The sequence below is a fragment of the Octopus bimaculoides genome, chromosome 2 (genome assembly GCF_046866305.1).
Source record: "Octopus bimaculoides isolate indiv1 chromosome 2, ASM4686630v1, whole genome shotgun sequence".
Lineage (NCBI taxonomy): Eukaryota > Metazoa > Mollusca > Cephalopoda > Octopoda > Octopodidae > Octopus > Octopus bimaculoides.
Genome location: NC_142929.1, coordinates 28,471,813 through 28,489,312, shown reverse-complemented (window position 1 = coordinate 28,489,312; position 17,500 = coordinate 28,471,813). Strand labels below are relative to the sequence as shown.

Here is a 17,500-nt window from a genome sequence, read left to right as displayed (position 1 = left end):
TCATTATTTATTTAAAAAATAATAACACGTAAAACAGTAATTATATAGATAATTATGTTTTATGTTGTTGTTGTTGTTGGCACTCCGTCGCTTACGACGTCGAGGGTTCCAGTTGATGCGATCAACGGAACAGCCTGCTCGTGAAATTAACGTCCAAGTGGCTGAGCACTCCACAGACACGTGTACCCTTAACGTAGTTCTCGGGGATATTCAGCGTGACACAGTGTGACAAGGCTGACCCTTTAAATTACAGGCACAACAGAAACAAGAAGTAAGAGAAAGAGTACAGCAGGGTTCGCCACCATCCCCTGCCGGAGCCTCGTGGAGCTTTAGGTGTTTTCGCTCAATAAATACACATAACGCCCGGTCTGGGAAAAATCGAAACCGCAATCCTATGACCGCGAGTCCGCTGCCCTAACCACTGGGCCATTGCGCGTCCACCTGTTTTATATCAATGAAATAGCCATTGAGCACAATTTAATGATGAACTAAATGTGAAATTTACGCGTATTTTTTGCTTTTTATTCCAAACATGCTGTCTTCAACAATCACTGTAACTAATTCTAAATGTACATGCAAATATTTTTCAGCAGGATTTACAACATTTTAATAACATACCTGAGTGTTATTAATTGAATGTTAATTACCCAAGAATAATTTTGTGATGGTTATACATCAATTTTACTTATTGATATTTAATTTTGATGAGAAATGTTTGCGCGATATCTTTATAATTATTTGAGGAAATATTTATGAAGCAGTTTTATAATTATTTGACTTGCCTTCCAAACATTTTGTGACAGTATCACTGATCTTGTGGATAGACTACTGTGTTGTTACCTTGAGTAGGCTGAACAAGCAGCAAGCTCAAAAAGTCTAAATACAAATGTTTTCCAAAGATGTACGAACATCATAAAAATATACAGTATATCCATGTACTTAAGAATCAATTATTAACATAACGTTAAAATCCCAATCATTATTACAATACAACAAACATTGTTGCAATAATCTTGCCTGCATATATATACAGAATCGACTAAAACGACAGTTGAGAGCGGTATATTTAGAATAATAAAAAGCAGAAAAGCGTAAATTATGAACCATATGTCTACGCTTTTCTTCTTTTTACTATTATATATTATATATTATTATATATCACTATTATATATATATATATATATATATATATATATATATATATACATACGTCCTACGCCACGCGCCCCGGCAGCCTTCTCGCTCGCCCACTCGCCTGCCCGCCGGCAGCTGCTGTTCCGTTCGTTCGTCCTCTCACTCTCACACGTGTGGTTTGATGGTCTCTCCCTCGTCGAAAATGACGTATGAGCATTCAGCCTTTTGCCGAACGACCTGCACAAATGATTTGTTTATGGTGATCAAACGTTCGTGCCATACATTAGCTCACTCTTTCCAACAAATTGACATTGTCTGAACAGGTGCATGGTGTACCACGTGTCAGGTGTCGAAGTTGATCGCTGACCAATATGAGATGAAAATCACGATTGCTATATACACATATGTATATATATATATATATATATATATATACACTCTTCCTCTTCATATTTTCCTTCCGTTTATCTAACTTCATGAAGAATAATTTAAGCTCGAAATATCAAAGACAAGTTTCTTTCTTAATCCTTCATTTGGCATCAAACTAATAACTGTACTTTGTTTTCGTTATCCTCTATGATGATACTCTCATCGTTAATTTTAAAACCCTGTGATGCGTGTGTGCATGTGTGTGTATGTGTGTGTGCGCGCGCTCGTGTGTGTGTGTGCGTGATGTTTATTTGGAAAAAAGACATTCTTATTCATCTTCGTCGACGATACCGAATGCACATGAAAACATAAAAATCTTAAAATATCTAAGTTCCAGTTCTCTTTATTTCTCCATCATCGTAAAAGAATGAAAAATAAGTAACGGAATTTTTCATCATGCGTATATTATTTCTAACGCCATCAGATGGTTGCAATTAATCGAAGAAATCTCCACAATTAATCTCAATGGATTTAAAGAGCATAAACCATTTTTTATATGTATGTTTTACATTATAAAATAATAAAACGTTAGATGAATTAGGTAAAATTAAAATTTGAAGGCGAATAAAGATTAGAATTTTGATTATTTACTATTAAAAGACCTCGTAAGATTGGCATGACATGCGTAAGAGAAAAAAACTAAGGAAATAATTACATATTTATAGCATTTGAAGCGCCACTTTGATTAACACAGTGAAACAACTTAGTGCAAATCCTATGACATTGCAAATTAAAAATTAGCTTACCTAAGACAGTAAGGGAAAATATAAACCGGTTTATTCAACCTTTATTGTTTAGACGCAATTTTTTTCCTCTTTCTTTTTAAACTATTATTATTTCCAACAGGTAATCGTAAGTTTTGTTTCTTTTAGATTCGTGAAACACATCTTTTGAAAGAAACATTGAGAGAATGTCAGATGTGCAGAGGTCAGTCAAGATTTGAGGTTTTCAAAATGCATATAATTTATAACTTCCAAACCACTTGCAGAAATAAACTTGTTTTTTCTTTCTTCTCTACTCACCTTGAATTTAAAATATATATTCTGACTTAATTATTTATTCATTGCACCAACTTTCAGTTCCATTCAAACTTTGCTCTCACTTTTTCTCATTAGCTTGAGTTTCTTTTTATTGTTTCCATTCCTTAGAATATATAGTAAATATTCCTGACTCATCCACACTCATTTCATCTGCATCTTTCTATCTTCTTTTTCCTTTTTCATGATTCACTTTTCTTTTGAAGATTCGTCTGCCACTCGCACACATTTCTATCTCTCTCTCTATCTATCTCTCTCTCTCTCTCTCTCTCTATCTATCTATCTATCTATCTATCTATCTATCATCTATCTATCTTTCTTTCTTTCTCTTTCTCCTCCCTTTCTCTCTCTCTCTATCTATTTTTGGCCTATCTATTTTCTACCACTCTCTTAGTATCTGTGAGTGTGTTTATGTGTATGTATGTACATATATATGTGTATGTGTATGTATGTACGTGTATGTATGTACGTGTATGTATGTACTTATATAAGCTTGAAACACGTGTACCGCGGAATCCTTTGTGTTTTGTTTTAATTTTACGTTTTAATATGTACATATATATATATATATATATATATATATATATATATATATATATATATATATATATATTATATGCATGTATATGTATATGTGTATATATATATATATATATATATATATATATATATATATATATATATATATATATATATATATATATATATATACATACATATATATATACATATATATATACATATATACATATATATATATATACATATACATACATACATACATACATACATGACATCAGATGCAGCGCACAGTGCAAAAGAGCTTCATCAGTTGACATAACATGCTTCAAACATTACCAGATTTATATTACATTTTCTATTCACCACCATATAACGAAAATGTAGCGTTAATCTGGTAACATTTGAAGCATGTTATGTCACCTGATGAGGCACTTTTGCACTGTGCGCTGCATCTGATGTCATTACATCGTCACATGCACCCTGTGGAGCAGTGCAGAAAGAAGCCGAAAGGATTGTTGTGCGAAAAAATACTTCTAATTACACTCCGTTTTCAGTTTAATCATGTATATATATATATATAAAGTACTGAGACAGCGTGTTAGTGTACAAGTTGTAGACATAATATACGTACATGTTTATGCTTATTAAATATACATTCAGCTTTGCTGCGCAAATAGATCCAGTGTTGAAACCACAAAGTTCCATCTTCGCAATTCCACTAGCTTCACCCAGAAGTCCTTACTACATCTGATCTCCAGAGAGAGGGTGTAATTTACATCCACTAGCAAAAAGTTCAATGAGCACCAGATATTGACTTTCCTCGTTAACATACCAATATATTAGTTAACATAAGTGCACGAATTAACTAGGACTGTGGAAATAGCTCTTTGGTTTCACCGCGAGCTATATCTGCGCAGCGGCGCTAAATGTGTGTATTTTGATTTAACGTATGCATGTAAATTTATTTACAAATGATCCAAAAACGCATTCTTAATACATTAGTTAACTAACATGCGTCTACTTGTGCTGCGAGGCTAAAAATATTTATTAAGCCTATACATTATATGTAGGCGTGCGGTTGGGTGGGTATGAGCATGTATGTGTATCTGTGAGTAAACGTGTGTAGTGAATGCAGCCTTGAACATAAGGAGTTGATGTCCAATACACACCCACTGAACGTTGGATAGACTCCTCCTAGCATTCACTGGGTATCCAACTTCTCAATAAATAAAGTGTCTTTTTCACTATTCGCTACCGTGATAACATTGCCACCATAGGGGTTTATAAATAAAATTATGTCTTGGGTTATACAAAAATATATACTATGGAACAACACAATGTATACATACTGGCATGAAATTACACAGTATACATCTTATATTTCTTTTAATATGTACGTGTGTATACGCATGTGCTAATCCTTTCCATTAATAACAGCTTAGTTCATATAATGAACATTTGGCACTGCTTCCAAATACCTAATTTTTTTATGTGCATTTACTTGCAGGATCGAATGAACCTGGAAATATCCGGCGCTGTTCTTCTCATCCATGTTTCTCTGGAGTTCGTTGCATTGATACTGAAAATGGATTCCGTTGTGGAGAATGCCCGCCAGGTTTCTATGGTGACGGTATATCTTGTTCAGCATATCTGTCTTGTAATGACAGACCATGTTATCCAGGTAATTTGATAACAATATTTCTTTAATATTTATACTGTCAATAAAAATAAAATTAAGAAAAATACTATGGAACATGATTGTCAAGTATATCCTAGTAAATTATTTTATCTGTTTAAAGACTATATAAACAACCTGACTGAGGCAGTTTGCATGACTATGGCATCATTAAGGAGAAATGAAACTCAACGATATTGAAAGTGTGATTTTTGTGTTCAAACACTCCGGGTGTTTTGCCGCCAAAATTATTTTAGAGGAATGCTAGAAACATTTTTATTTCAGTTCAATAATCGAAATAAAATTCTCATCATAATAATGTTTGCAGGTAAACAATGAAAGATTATTTCATTATATTTTCTGTGATGAATATTTTTGCTTTTGTTTCTCCTCACGTCAAAAATATCCCTTTAAGCTTTTATACAAATCTTTCATTAAAAAAATAGCGATTCTGTTTTATAAGTTTATGAAAATAACTTCGTTTCATTTACCGATATTGCTTTCCTATTAAAAGGCATCTATAAAGCTTATCCTTACAACTTTCTAAATCCTACCATCTTTAAATCTAACCATCCTTTGTCATGAGTGTAGAGTCCTCAGGCATCTCTTCCATGGGGTCCTATCAGAAACAACCGTCATTACATTTTCCAGTGAATTCACAACGTGTCCAACTGAGACCATGGATATTATCCATCAAACTCTTCGTGGTCTACCTCTAGGTCTCTTGCCGGTTGACTTGGTTTGATGAATCTGTATTTCGATCCTTTCCTACGGTATTCTAAACCTCACAGAAAAACAGTTTAACTTTTTGATGTTTTTACTGTATGAAATTTTCAAGTGCTTCACTGGTGTTTCTTTGTGTGCCATTCATTCAAATGTTTCTACTTTTATGAGACCACTTTACGCAGCTTTCCCCCATTTTCTCTCTGGAAAAAGTATACCAATTGCGCAAAGCTAAAATGGTTGGTATTAGGAAGTGGCAACAAACCATAAAACATTATTTCTTTTGTAAAAAGGCAGTGGGGCACATCCCTTTCTTAGTTAAAAGTAAAAACAATATCAGAAAGTAGTGGTAAATTGAAATGAAACATATTTTCACGATACCACGTCTTTTGAAATGATGCACATAATCGTCAGAATCCACACTGCGCTCTATCGCTTCATGCATAACTTTGGTCTCATGAGAAAACAAGGCCTAAAATCTCCTTGAAAATCTCCCCATGTTGTCTCAGTTATTATTTACACAAAAAAATATGTGTTAACAGTTGTCTTGGTGGGTGTCCAATTACTGAGCAAAGTAACACTCCTTTTGTGACATTTTCATATAGACTAACAAAGAAGTTTTTGTTACGTATACATGCACACAAGAACACATAAACGCATACGCATCCATACATTCATACATATACAGACATACATACACACATACATACACGCACACATACATACATGCATATATATATATATATATATATATATATATATATATATATATTTATATATATCATACATATATATCCCCTACCATAGGTATATCCATTGACTGAAGCCAGTAAAATAATTTTTTAAATATGGAGGGAAAGAGGGAGAGAAAAAAGATGAGTCACTATAGTCATTAGTACAGCCATGGAGAAAATTTAAAGTTGTCTTGGTAAAAGCCGAGATCAGGATTAGTTCTAGCGTGAAGTATTTTTATTTAGCTAAGGACATTAACGCTACTGGGAAACGTATAATCGTCACCACAGTTTATTTTTTCCTTCCTATACAAATTTGAAGATTTCATTTGTTATATAGTTTCTCCGTTCGGCCGGGATTACCCAGTTTATTGTTGTTGTTGATTTACATAACGACTCCATGAGAGTTTTAAGATTATAAATGATATTTGGAAGAGATTTGGAAGCTATTTCTAACTGGTTGAACAATTAATTAGAGGCTCACTCATTGATACGTGTTCGCTTTTTTTTTTTCTTTTTTGGTGTGCAACGACTTTTCTTATTGATTGGATAGCTACTTTTGATCATCTTCTAACCTGAGCTTTCTAATACTCGTCAACTTGCCTCAAATTCTGCCTCTGATTTTTGTTACTGGGCGAAGTGTCTACCACAATGGACAATAGAAATGTTCTTCTGATATGTAACGGTTGACACACAAATTTGGTCCGTATTACCTTCACTCTAATCCATCTTAACATGGTGTAATGTGATTAGTATTGACTACAGTAGCGAGCAAAAAAAAAAGAGAACGATTAATATTTTTTAAATGTCGGAAAAGCTAGTGAACGTACAAATTCGTAATCGGTTTCGTAAACACGGTTAATTATTAGTTAAATTCTCTGAAAAATCTAAGTTTGTACACTGGTCTTAATAAAAGTTAATAACGCTACCACTAGTTTCGTCCAAATGTCTCATGTGCAAAATAAGAGAACGATTAGATTCCTTCAGAAATTTCTGGAAATTTCAAACATTGTTTACATTTGCAGGCTCAACGTTACTATTGTCTCAGTATTGTGCTAGCTTCCGTACATGGCACACCACGCTAAAGTTACTCCCGACCTCCGAAAAGAAATTGCTAAGATGAAAATTTCATGAATGACTCTCTCGGCTATTTCACAGGAAATCTAAAAGTGTAGTTTCACGTGTTCTTAAGCTCTATGAAGAAACTAAAGGTTTTGAACCGAAAAAGGCAACTGGTAGACCACGCAAAACCACCATGCGTGATAATCGAGCCATGAAGGAACCTTTCGAGACTGCGACTGGAATTTCTAAGAAAATAAATGTAAATAATGGTGAGCCGCTTTACAGTCTCGCCGTCTGAAGGAATTTGGATTAAAGACTTGTTCCCCGGCAACGAAACCTCATCAGCAAGAAGAACAAATTGGAAATACTTTCATTTCATGTGAACTGGAGGAGTGAAAAGTGGTCAAAAGTTCATTTTAGCGATGAAAGCAAATTCAATTTAGTAGGTTCAGATGGTAGGCAGTATGTTAGGCGCTTCACAGGAGATCGGCTGAAATCCAAGAGCCTGAAGAAATCTGCCAAGTTTGGAGGAGGAAGCGTCATGGTGTGGGGAATGATTTCTTCTTAAGAAGTTGGTCCTCTAGTGCAGATTAAAGGGACTATTAACACTAATATCTATTTGGATTTGGTTAAATAGCATTTGAGCCCATCATTACGAGCATTTTCGAATCAACCGTGAATTTTCATGCAAGATAAAGCCCCTTATCATACTGCAAAGCGTGTCACTGGATTCTTTAGTGAACAAAACATCCATGTAATGAAGTAGCCAGCACAAAATCCAGATTTAAATCCAATTGAAAACCTTTGGAAGATACTTGGAGACAAAGTAACACAAAGGGCACCAACTACTACGACGAATTTATGGGAGATATTAGAAGAGAAATGGAAGAAAGTAACACCTGACTTGTGCAGGAAACTTATGTCCTGTGGCAATTGATGTGCAGAAGTGATGTCTAGCAAAGATCTACAAACATCATAATAATTGTATCAAGTTCATATTTACATTTCTTTCAATTATTATGATTTTGAATTAATTGAAGCATTTTTTGGTTTGATCGTTCTCTTATTTTGCACATGAGGCATTTGGACGATACTAATATTAATGTTATTAACTTTTATTAAGACCATCGTACAAACTTAGATTTTTCACAGAATTTAGCTAATGGTTAAACGTATTTACGAAACCAATTGCGAATTAATATTAACCGCTCTCTGTTTTTGCTCGCTACTGTATATGTTATGAGTTGTCAGATAAATTTTTTCGTTTTTTTTTTTTTAAGTTGGCACCCCATCATCATATGTCCTAAAAGAGGTAAAATCTATTCAAATTTTTAAAACGATACACGAACGAATTTATTTGAAAACCGAAACTGATTTATTGTTTATTGTCTGTGTCATTCTTGCTGTGTACATTCTGACAGCGACATTTAAGTATTGAAATTGACAAACCTGCTTCTGATCAGTTACGTGGCGTTTTCTTCCTTTATGCCACTAGTATCTTCTGGAAAGATATGAACATCTCAATATTCTACTGCTCTTAAAAGTGGCGAGCTGGCAGAATTGTCAGCACGCCGCGCAAAATACTTAGCGATACCGCACATTCTGGGTTCAAATTCCTCCGAGGTTGACTTTTTCCTTTCATTCTCTTGGGGGTTGATAAATTAAGTACCAGTTGGACACTGGGGTCGATGTAATCGACTTGTACCCTCCCCCAAAATTCCTGGCCTTCTTCCAAAATTTGAAACTAATATTCTACTGTTCTGTCCATAAACATCGGGATCGTCACCATCACGTATTTCTTCATTCCTATATAAATAGGGAGATTTCATTCATTATAAACTTTCTACGTTCTCTTCAGCTGAATAAATCGGAAGTTCAACGTTTAATTTTTTTTTTTAATAATGATTTCTATTTTAAATACATCTATCATTTCCCCTTATGCTTGTTCAGATCAAGAGAAACAGATCAAAAACATTTATTTGTGATTCGGTGCTTAAGACAATCATTCCAATGTTAATTTAAACCTTAAATGCAATTTTGTTTTTTGTTCCTCCTGCTGTTTCACTGTAAAGCAGAATTTTTAAAAATCTTCCCATAAGACTTTTAAACATTGTACATGAATTTTCTAGAGTTTAATTAATATCTTAATATTAGCTTAAAGTAAGGTGGCAACTCGACAGAATCGATACCACGCCGGACAAAATGCATTTGCGGCATTTCTTCCGATTTTACGTTCTGTGTTGACTTTGCGTTCTGTCCTTTGGAGTCGATAAATAATGTGCTAGCTGAGTGTTGGGGTCGATGTAATCGACTTACCTCCACCCCCGAAATTACTGGCTTTGTGCCAAAATTTGAAACCAATGTTAACTTAATATAAGGCGGCGACCTGACGGAACTGTTAGCAGACCGGATGAAATGCTTTGCGGCATTTCTTCCGGATTTATGTTCTGAGCTCAGATTCCACCGAAACTGACTTGGCCTTTCATCTTTTTGAAATCTTTAAAATCAGTACCAGTTGAGCACTGGAGTCGATGATATCTACTTGCTTCTCCTAACAAAATTTCAGGCCTTATGCCTATAGTAGAACGAACATATATAAAATTAGCTAAAATCTTAAATTTTTGGAAGTTACTGTAAAGAATTTGAGAACGAAACATTGCATATGAACTCAGTTGGATATTTTTACAGCATTTCATTTACACATTTACACCAAATAAATAGAAAATAAACACTGCAACAGAGTGAAATCACAGCAGTTTACAATGATTCGGATTGCCTTTTTCTCCCTCAGCGTCTGTTATAAAATTGACTTTGGGTGTCTCTGAACATGTTTTCGTGGTTACACTCTTTAACATTATATATTTCAAGTTTAAATCTTAAGATATTTGAATATCATGTTTATATTTTCAACAATTAGGTCATGCTCCTGCTACGAAATACGGGTCTAGTCATTACAGGGTTTGTTAACAGACGGAATATAGTTCAACATATTTTTAATTAACTGTACATTTTAACAGCTGTTTAGAGTGCACAGTGATAAAATGTGCTAAACGACAGGATATCAAAAATTAAACCCATCTGGCACATGTTCTTCATACATAATCCGATTAAAACTAACATATTGTGTTCATGATACATAAATCTTAATTCCATCAGTTGTAGCCATTGCAGATGCTGAAATAATATCATCTTCAGCATCATCGATATCATCACTATTATCAATAACACCTTTTCACATAGATTGTTGTCCACTTAAATATTGATTTCGGGGGAGGGGGCAAGTCGATTCCATCGACCTCAGTGTTCAACTGGTGCTTATTTTATCGACCCCGAGAGGATGAAAGGCAAAGTCGACCTCGGCAGAATTTGAACTCAGAGCGTAAAACCGGACGAAATGCTGCAAAGTATTTTGTCCGGCGTACTAACGATTCTGCTAGCTCTCCGCCTTAACTCTAATATATAGAACGTGAGTCAATCAAATACCAAAAGTTTCTATGGGGATTAGCGCTAACTTTTACTTTATTCTTTTATTCTTTTACTTGTTTCAGTCATTTTGACTGTGGCCATGCTGGAGTATCACCTTTAGTCGAACAAATAGACCCGAGGTCTTATTCTTTGTAATCCTAGTACTTATTCTATCGGTCGCTTTTGCCGAACCGCTAAGTTTCAGGGACATAAACACACCAACATCAGTTATCAAGCGATGGTGGTAGGACAATATAGACACACAAATACATACATACATGCATACATACATACATACATATATATATATATATATATATATATATATATATATATATATATATATATATATATATATATATATATATACGACGGGCTTCTTTCAGTTCCCGTCTACGAATTCTACTCACAAGGCTTTGGTCGACACGAGGCTATAGTAGATGACACTTTCCCAAGGTGCCACGCAGTGGGACTGAACCCGGAACTATGTGGTTGGGAAGCAAGCTTCTTACCACACCACCACTCCGAGTTTTTCAAGTACTCGTGAATTTTGAAATCGATTTTATTTGAATTCTATTGCTATTTAAGCAATTGTTAACATTCACATTCCATTTTCCAATGCTCCAGCATGCCCGAAGTCTAATCATTGAAACAAGTAAAAGATAATATAATATGGCAGTACAATAGCAATCGTGATCAGCAACAGAGTGTAGTGTATAACTCATACCAGAACCGACTTGAACTAGACGAACTGCTAAGATTATAATGCAGATTTTATCAAACGTTATTATACACTAAGAAACGAAAATGAATACTCTTACCTTGGTTTTGTTACAGCCACATTCTTTCAGCCTCTTCCAAGTACTCGTCAAATTCGATAACATTCTCGGAATATCGAACCCAAACCAAATCTATGTAAATTGCCTTCATGTTCGAACTAAATAAGAATTTCTAAACAAGAACACAAACTCCCTAATCGACTGTGTATATTCTTTTCTACTCTAGGCACAAGGCCTGAAATTTGGGTGGGGGCAGTCGCAGCTGGTACTTAATTTAATCGACCCTGAAAGGATGAAAGGCAAAGTCGACCTCGGCGTAATTTGAATCGACTGTGTATATTATTGGTGCTTATATTATCGATTCTGGGAGAATAAAACACAAAGTTGATCCTAACGAGATTTGATTTCAGAGCATAATGGAACATATCCAAGTGCCTTAAGACATTTTACCCCACCTTTACAATTCTTTTACCCTTCTAGTTAAAATATAATTTAAAGGTATTATAATAGAAACAATTTATTATCAATAGTATTCTGCTATCGCTTTCTGTAATCAATAATCGACATATATTTGACCTATACTATCGCCTGATAACCGATATTAGTTTGTTTATGTCCCCCATGACTTTGTAGTTCGAATAAGAGACCGATAAGTACCAGGCCTTATAACAAAATAAGTATTGCAGTCGATTCGTTCGACTAAAACTTTTCAAGCATCGCCTCAGCATGGCTGCAGTCCAATAACTGAAACAAGTAAAAGATAACAGGTGTGTGTGTGTGTGTGTGTGTGTGTGTGTGTGTGTGTGTGTGTGTGTGTGTGTGTGTTTGCATGTATGTATGTATAATTACTTTTTCTCTCATTCCAGGAGTGACCTGTACCGACACTATAAGCGGCTATAGATGTGGAAGCTGTCCTGCACATTATACCGGAGACGGCACACTCCATGGATGTAAGCCAGCTGAAATTACTTGTCGTGATGAACCTTGCTTCCCAGGTGTCAATTGCACAAACGGACTTCGTGGGTATATTTGTGGAGCTTGTCCATCTGGCTACAGCGGAAACGGAACATACTGTGTTGATATAAATGAGGTAAGATAATGTTATCACGCGGATATCATCCTGATCATCATCAGCATTGCACTATCATCATATTAACATCATTATCTTCTTCATCATCATCATCATAATAAAAAAAATAATAATAATAACGATAGTAATCTTTTAACCATAGGCACAAGGCCTGAAATTTTGGAGGAGGAGGAGCAAGTCGATTACATTTACCCCAGTGCACAACTGGTACTTTTATCGACCCAAAGGGATGAAAGGCAATGTCGACTGCGACGGAATTTTAACTCAGGCCGTCAAAACCGATAAAATGCCGCTAAGCATTTTGCCCGGCATGCTAACGATTCTGCCAACTCGCTGCCTTAATAATAATAATAATAATAATAATAATAATAAGGGTTTAAAATTTTTCCACAAGGGCGGCAGTTTGTGGGGTGGGCATGAGTCGATTACAGCAACCCCAGTGTTTTAACTGGTATTTAATTTATTAACCCCGAAAGGATGAAAGGTAAAGTCAACCTCGGCGGAATTTGAACTCAGAACGGAGCGACGGGTGAAATATCGCTACGCATTTCGTTCACCGTGCTAACGATTCTACTAACTCGCCGCCTTCATAATTATAATAATGCTTTCCACTATAGGCACAATGCCCGAAATTTGTGGGGAGTGGACTAGTCGATTACATCGACCTCAGTGTTTCACAGGTACTTAATTTATCGACCCCGAAGGATGAAACGCAAAGTCGACTGCGGCAGAATTAGAAATCAGAACGTAGCGACGGCAAAATTCCTGAACCACGCGGCGTAATGTATTCTTAGGCAAGGCACTTCATTTCATGTTGCTCCAGTCAATCCAGATAAAAACGAGCTGGTGTACACTACTCGTTCCCTCCAGCTGTCACATCCTAGATATTCCTCTGGGCCAAGGGTTTGAGAATTGTACGATGCCTATGCCAGTTCGCGTATACGTAGGCAGCTAAAGCAATTAGCGAAAACATGGCACGCCCTAAAATGTCATACTCGCTTCCGAGTGACGGCTGTAGTTGTTTTATCGAATATATTTTAAAATTTCTCATTTGCTTGCTTTAACACAGTGCACCCCTGGGTACGTAAATGTATACATAATACAGAGTACTCGGGCTAAATTTGACAGTTTGTATAAAAGGAAAAGAAAACACAGTATCCCATCAGCCAAAAATAAAGTATTTTAAAAAATGTTTTAATATCAACTAGATTATGGCTGGGAAATAACATTTTACTAAAAGTGGCCATCCTCAGTTTCCACCACAGCCTCAAGGCGGCTCTGTAACTTGGCGCATGCGTTCCTCACTATGTCCTTGTATATATTTTGGGGGTAAGTTGATTACATCGACCCCAGTGTTCAATTTGTATTTGCTTTATTGACCCCGAAAAGATGAAAGGTAAAGTTGACCACGTCAGCACTTGAACTCAGAGCACAAAATCGGAAGAAATGCCGTTTTTCCCCGGCGTCCTAACGATTCTGTCGGTTCGCCGCCTTACATGTCCTTGTATACATAAACAGTAATAGATTCATTACTATCATATCGATTCCAAATTTTGGCATATGGTCAGCAATTTCGGGTCGATTGCATTGATCCCAGTTCTCAAATGATACTTATTTTATCGACTCCGAAAGGATGAAGAGTAAAGTCGACCTCGGCGGAATTTGAACACAGAACGTAAATTCATTACTGTCATATTAAACAATAGTATATTCGGTAAGAGATTCATTAATAATATTTACATTATGTTTACAAAAATATCTTTTCAGTGTCAGTTTAGCAGACCGTGTGATAAAATGGCTACCTGTACGAACTTATCTCCAGGATTTACGTGTACACCTTGCCCGCCTGGATATACAAGTCCTATAATTGAAGGAGTAGGTATAGCATCTGCACAGAGTACGAAACAGGTATTTGTTTTTTATTCTGATTTTTGTTGTCTTTGTTGCTTATTTTTTATTATTCACGTTTCATAATCAACAATATGTTATGGTCATATCAGAGAAATATAAATCTCTTGCGAACGATCATACGAAATCTAAATTATCCATGACTAAAATTATTTTTAAATAATTTGTGGTATCTTACTGCTTCTGAACATCAATACTCTGAAGTTTCCTCTCTTATAACTATTTCTTCTTTGGCCATTAACCTCTAACTATATAAACTCAACATCAGCAAAGTTTTGTTTCGTATGTTGTTCTTTCCTTAGCGTCTCTAGACTTCTTTCTTCCTTCTTGGAATAACTGACAAAACATAAAATTAAACTGAAATATGTGGAAAATTGAGATTTAGAGCAATGTTGATAAACGTGTTTTCAAAACAAAATACCACCCCCTTGTGATATTTTTTCTTTCTTACTTTTAAAGGTGATCCCTTATTACTCTAGCTATCATAAACGGGCTGATTTTATAACTGATCTGTAGGAAATCTGTAACTAACAACGCTGTTTAAAAGATGTGGTATGAAATAATTCTTTCTAATTTTGACACAAGGCTAAACAGCTTCAATGAGAGAGCATGTCGATTACATCGACCCCAGTGTTGATCTGGTACTTATTTTATCGACCCGGGAAGGATGAAAGATAAAGTCGGATCAGCTGCATTAGAACTCACAACATAAAGGGACGGAAGAACTGTCACTAAGTTATTCCGACATGGTGACGATCCTGCCAATTCGGCGTCTTAAATTCGATATGAAATAAAATGATAAAGAAATAAACAGAACTTTCGGTGACTTATATTGGTCATTGATATGTCCTTGTTTAGATACGTAGCATTCTATGGGTCACTCGAGGCTATTGTAAACAAGTGAAAGTGATGGCTACACCGTAACACGGCCGATTGTTCCAATAGTTTGCCCTGATGGATTCAAATCCTTACATGAAGCATAACACAAGTAGGAGAATGGAATTCACAGAGTCTTTGCGCAATGCCCCGATATACCTAAAGTGTTATCATCACTCAGTTATGACATTTCAACAGGAATGAAATACAAATGTTGTTGCTGCTGCTGCTGCTGCTGCTGCTGCTGCTTCTGCTGCTGCTTCTGCTGCTGCTGCTGCTTCTGCTGCTGCTGCTGCTTCTGCTGCTGCTGCTGCTTCTGCTTCTGCTGCTTAGCCTCGAGTCAGCCTCAAATGACCAGCCATGCTGCATGCTCAATGGTATTCCAGACTTAACCGTCTTATTTTTTATGGGTACCTAAGACAACATGATCCAATGTGCCTGTCCCTTTATTTAAAATTAGTTTGGCGTAATTTGAGTGAGATTTGGTAGTTAGTTTTAACAGATCAATCAGCCAAATAGAGGTTTTCTGCTCTTTAGCTCCAGATCAGACTTATGATCACATGTTTTCCATCCGTGACCAACTCGTCTGACATCCTTCTTGAATTTTGCTGGTCTGTGGCCTTGTGGTTGGGGACCCCCACCTTACAACCTTCTTGAGTTTTGAAAGGACTTCCACCACCTGGAGTTCGAAAATAGTCATGTTCCGCCTTGCAAAATTCTTCTTAGAATCCCTGTGTAGAAGCTTCTAGCGAGAAAAAAAAACCGGTTGGCATTTTTACTTTCTTGTTTTTCCTTACACAAAAACTTCTGCGACAAACTTCCTCCAAAAGTATTAACCCCATCAGTTTTGCATGATATTTGTGAGAAATCGTTAAAACATGTTTGCAATCAACATCTGGTTTCGATTATGTCGAGTGGCTGATGATGTCGTAAGAAATAGATAAATAAACAAGAAAAGTACGCTTAGTCGTTAACGTAAGAGCCAGTTGATGACTGAGATGTCAACCAACTTTTCTCCCTAACATCTGTTTGTATCCTTGCGCCCAAACAAGTCTAATTAAATAAATAAAAAATACAATTGTACAAGAACTCTATGAACCCTTATAGTTTTTATCCACTTCCTGCCCTTATATATGTGTGTGTGTATGTGTGCATATATACATACATGCATACATGCGTACATGCATACATATATATGCATATATGTATATATTAAAATATGTACCCATATATAGATATAAATTCATATATATATATACATATATGTACCTATTTATACGTATATACACAAATACACACGTATGTGTGCATGTATATATATATATATATATATATATATATATATATACATGCATACATTCATATGTATATAAATACATACACACATATAAACATATATACATATATATATATATATATATATATATATATATATATATATATATATATATATATATATATATATATATATATATATATATACATACATACATGCATACATACATACATACATACATACATACATACATACATACATACATACATACAGTAATGGCGCATGTCTTAATGATTTTAAAGTGTTGCAAACAGGTCGCGAGATTGTGGTTTCGATTTCCAGACTGGGCGGTGCGTTGTGCTCTTGACCAAAAACTCCATTTCACGTTGCTCTGTGACAATTTCAACAACTGAAGTGTGGTACACTTGAGCATCTGTACAGGCAATGTCGATTCGATAAGAGTAGAGAACTTATGAGAGTACAAACATTTGATCCGATAAACAAACCATCTGTCTGATTATTCAGCAAGAAATTGAGTAACCCTCCCCGTCGTCTAATAACGTAAGTGTTCATTATGTGTATGTACGTATGTGTGTGTGCATATGTGTATGTGCATATATACATATGGAAATATGTATATATGTGTGTGCGCATGTGTGTATATATTTACATACATACAAACATACATACATGCCCAAAGAAGTCGACTCAACTGCAACGTGTGTGTGTGTGTGTGTGCGTGTGTGTGTGTGTATGCGCGCGCCTGTGTGTGTATACTGATATAAATACATGC

The 17,500-nt window shown here is 35.5% G+C and overlaps 1 protein-coding gene across 1 annotated transcript in view; it reads left to right on the top strand.

Moving 5' to 3' along the window:
- The window catches only part of LOC106872747 (cartilage oligomeric matrix protein), a 136,064-nt gene that overhangs the window by 83,507 nt on the left and 35,057 nt on the right, over positions 1 to 17,500 (top strand). The window contains exons 6-9 of the mRNA XM_014919838.3: positions 2,436 to 2,490; positions 4,630 to 4,803; positions 12,424 to 12,647; positions 14,415 to 14,555. Coding sequence (XP_014775324.1) covers positions 2,436 to 2,490; positions 4,630 to 4,803; positions 12,424 to 12,647; positions 14,415 to 14,555 — 594 coding nt within the window. The remainder of the gene's footprint in view (positions 1 to 2,435; positions 2,491 to 4,629; positions 4,804 to 12,423; positions 12,648 to 14,414; positions 14,556 to 17,500) is intronic.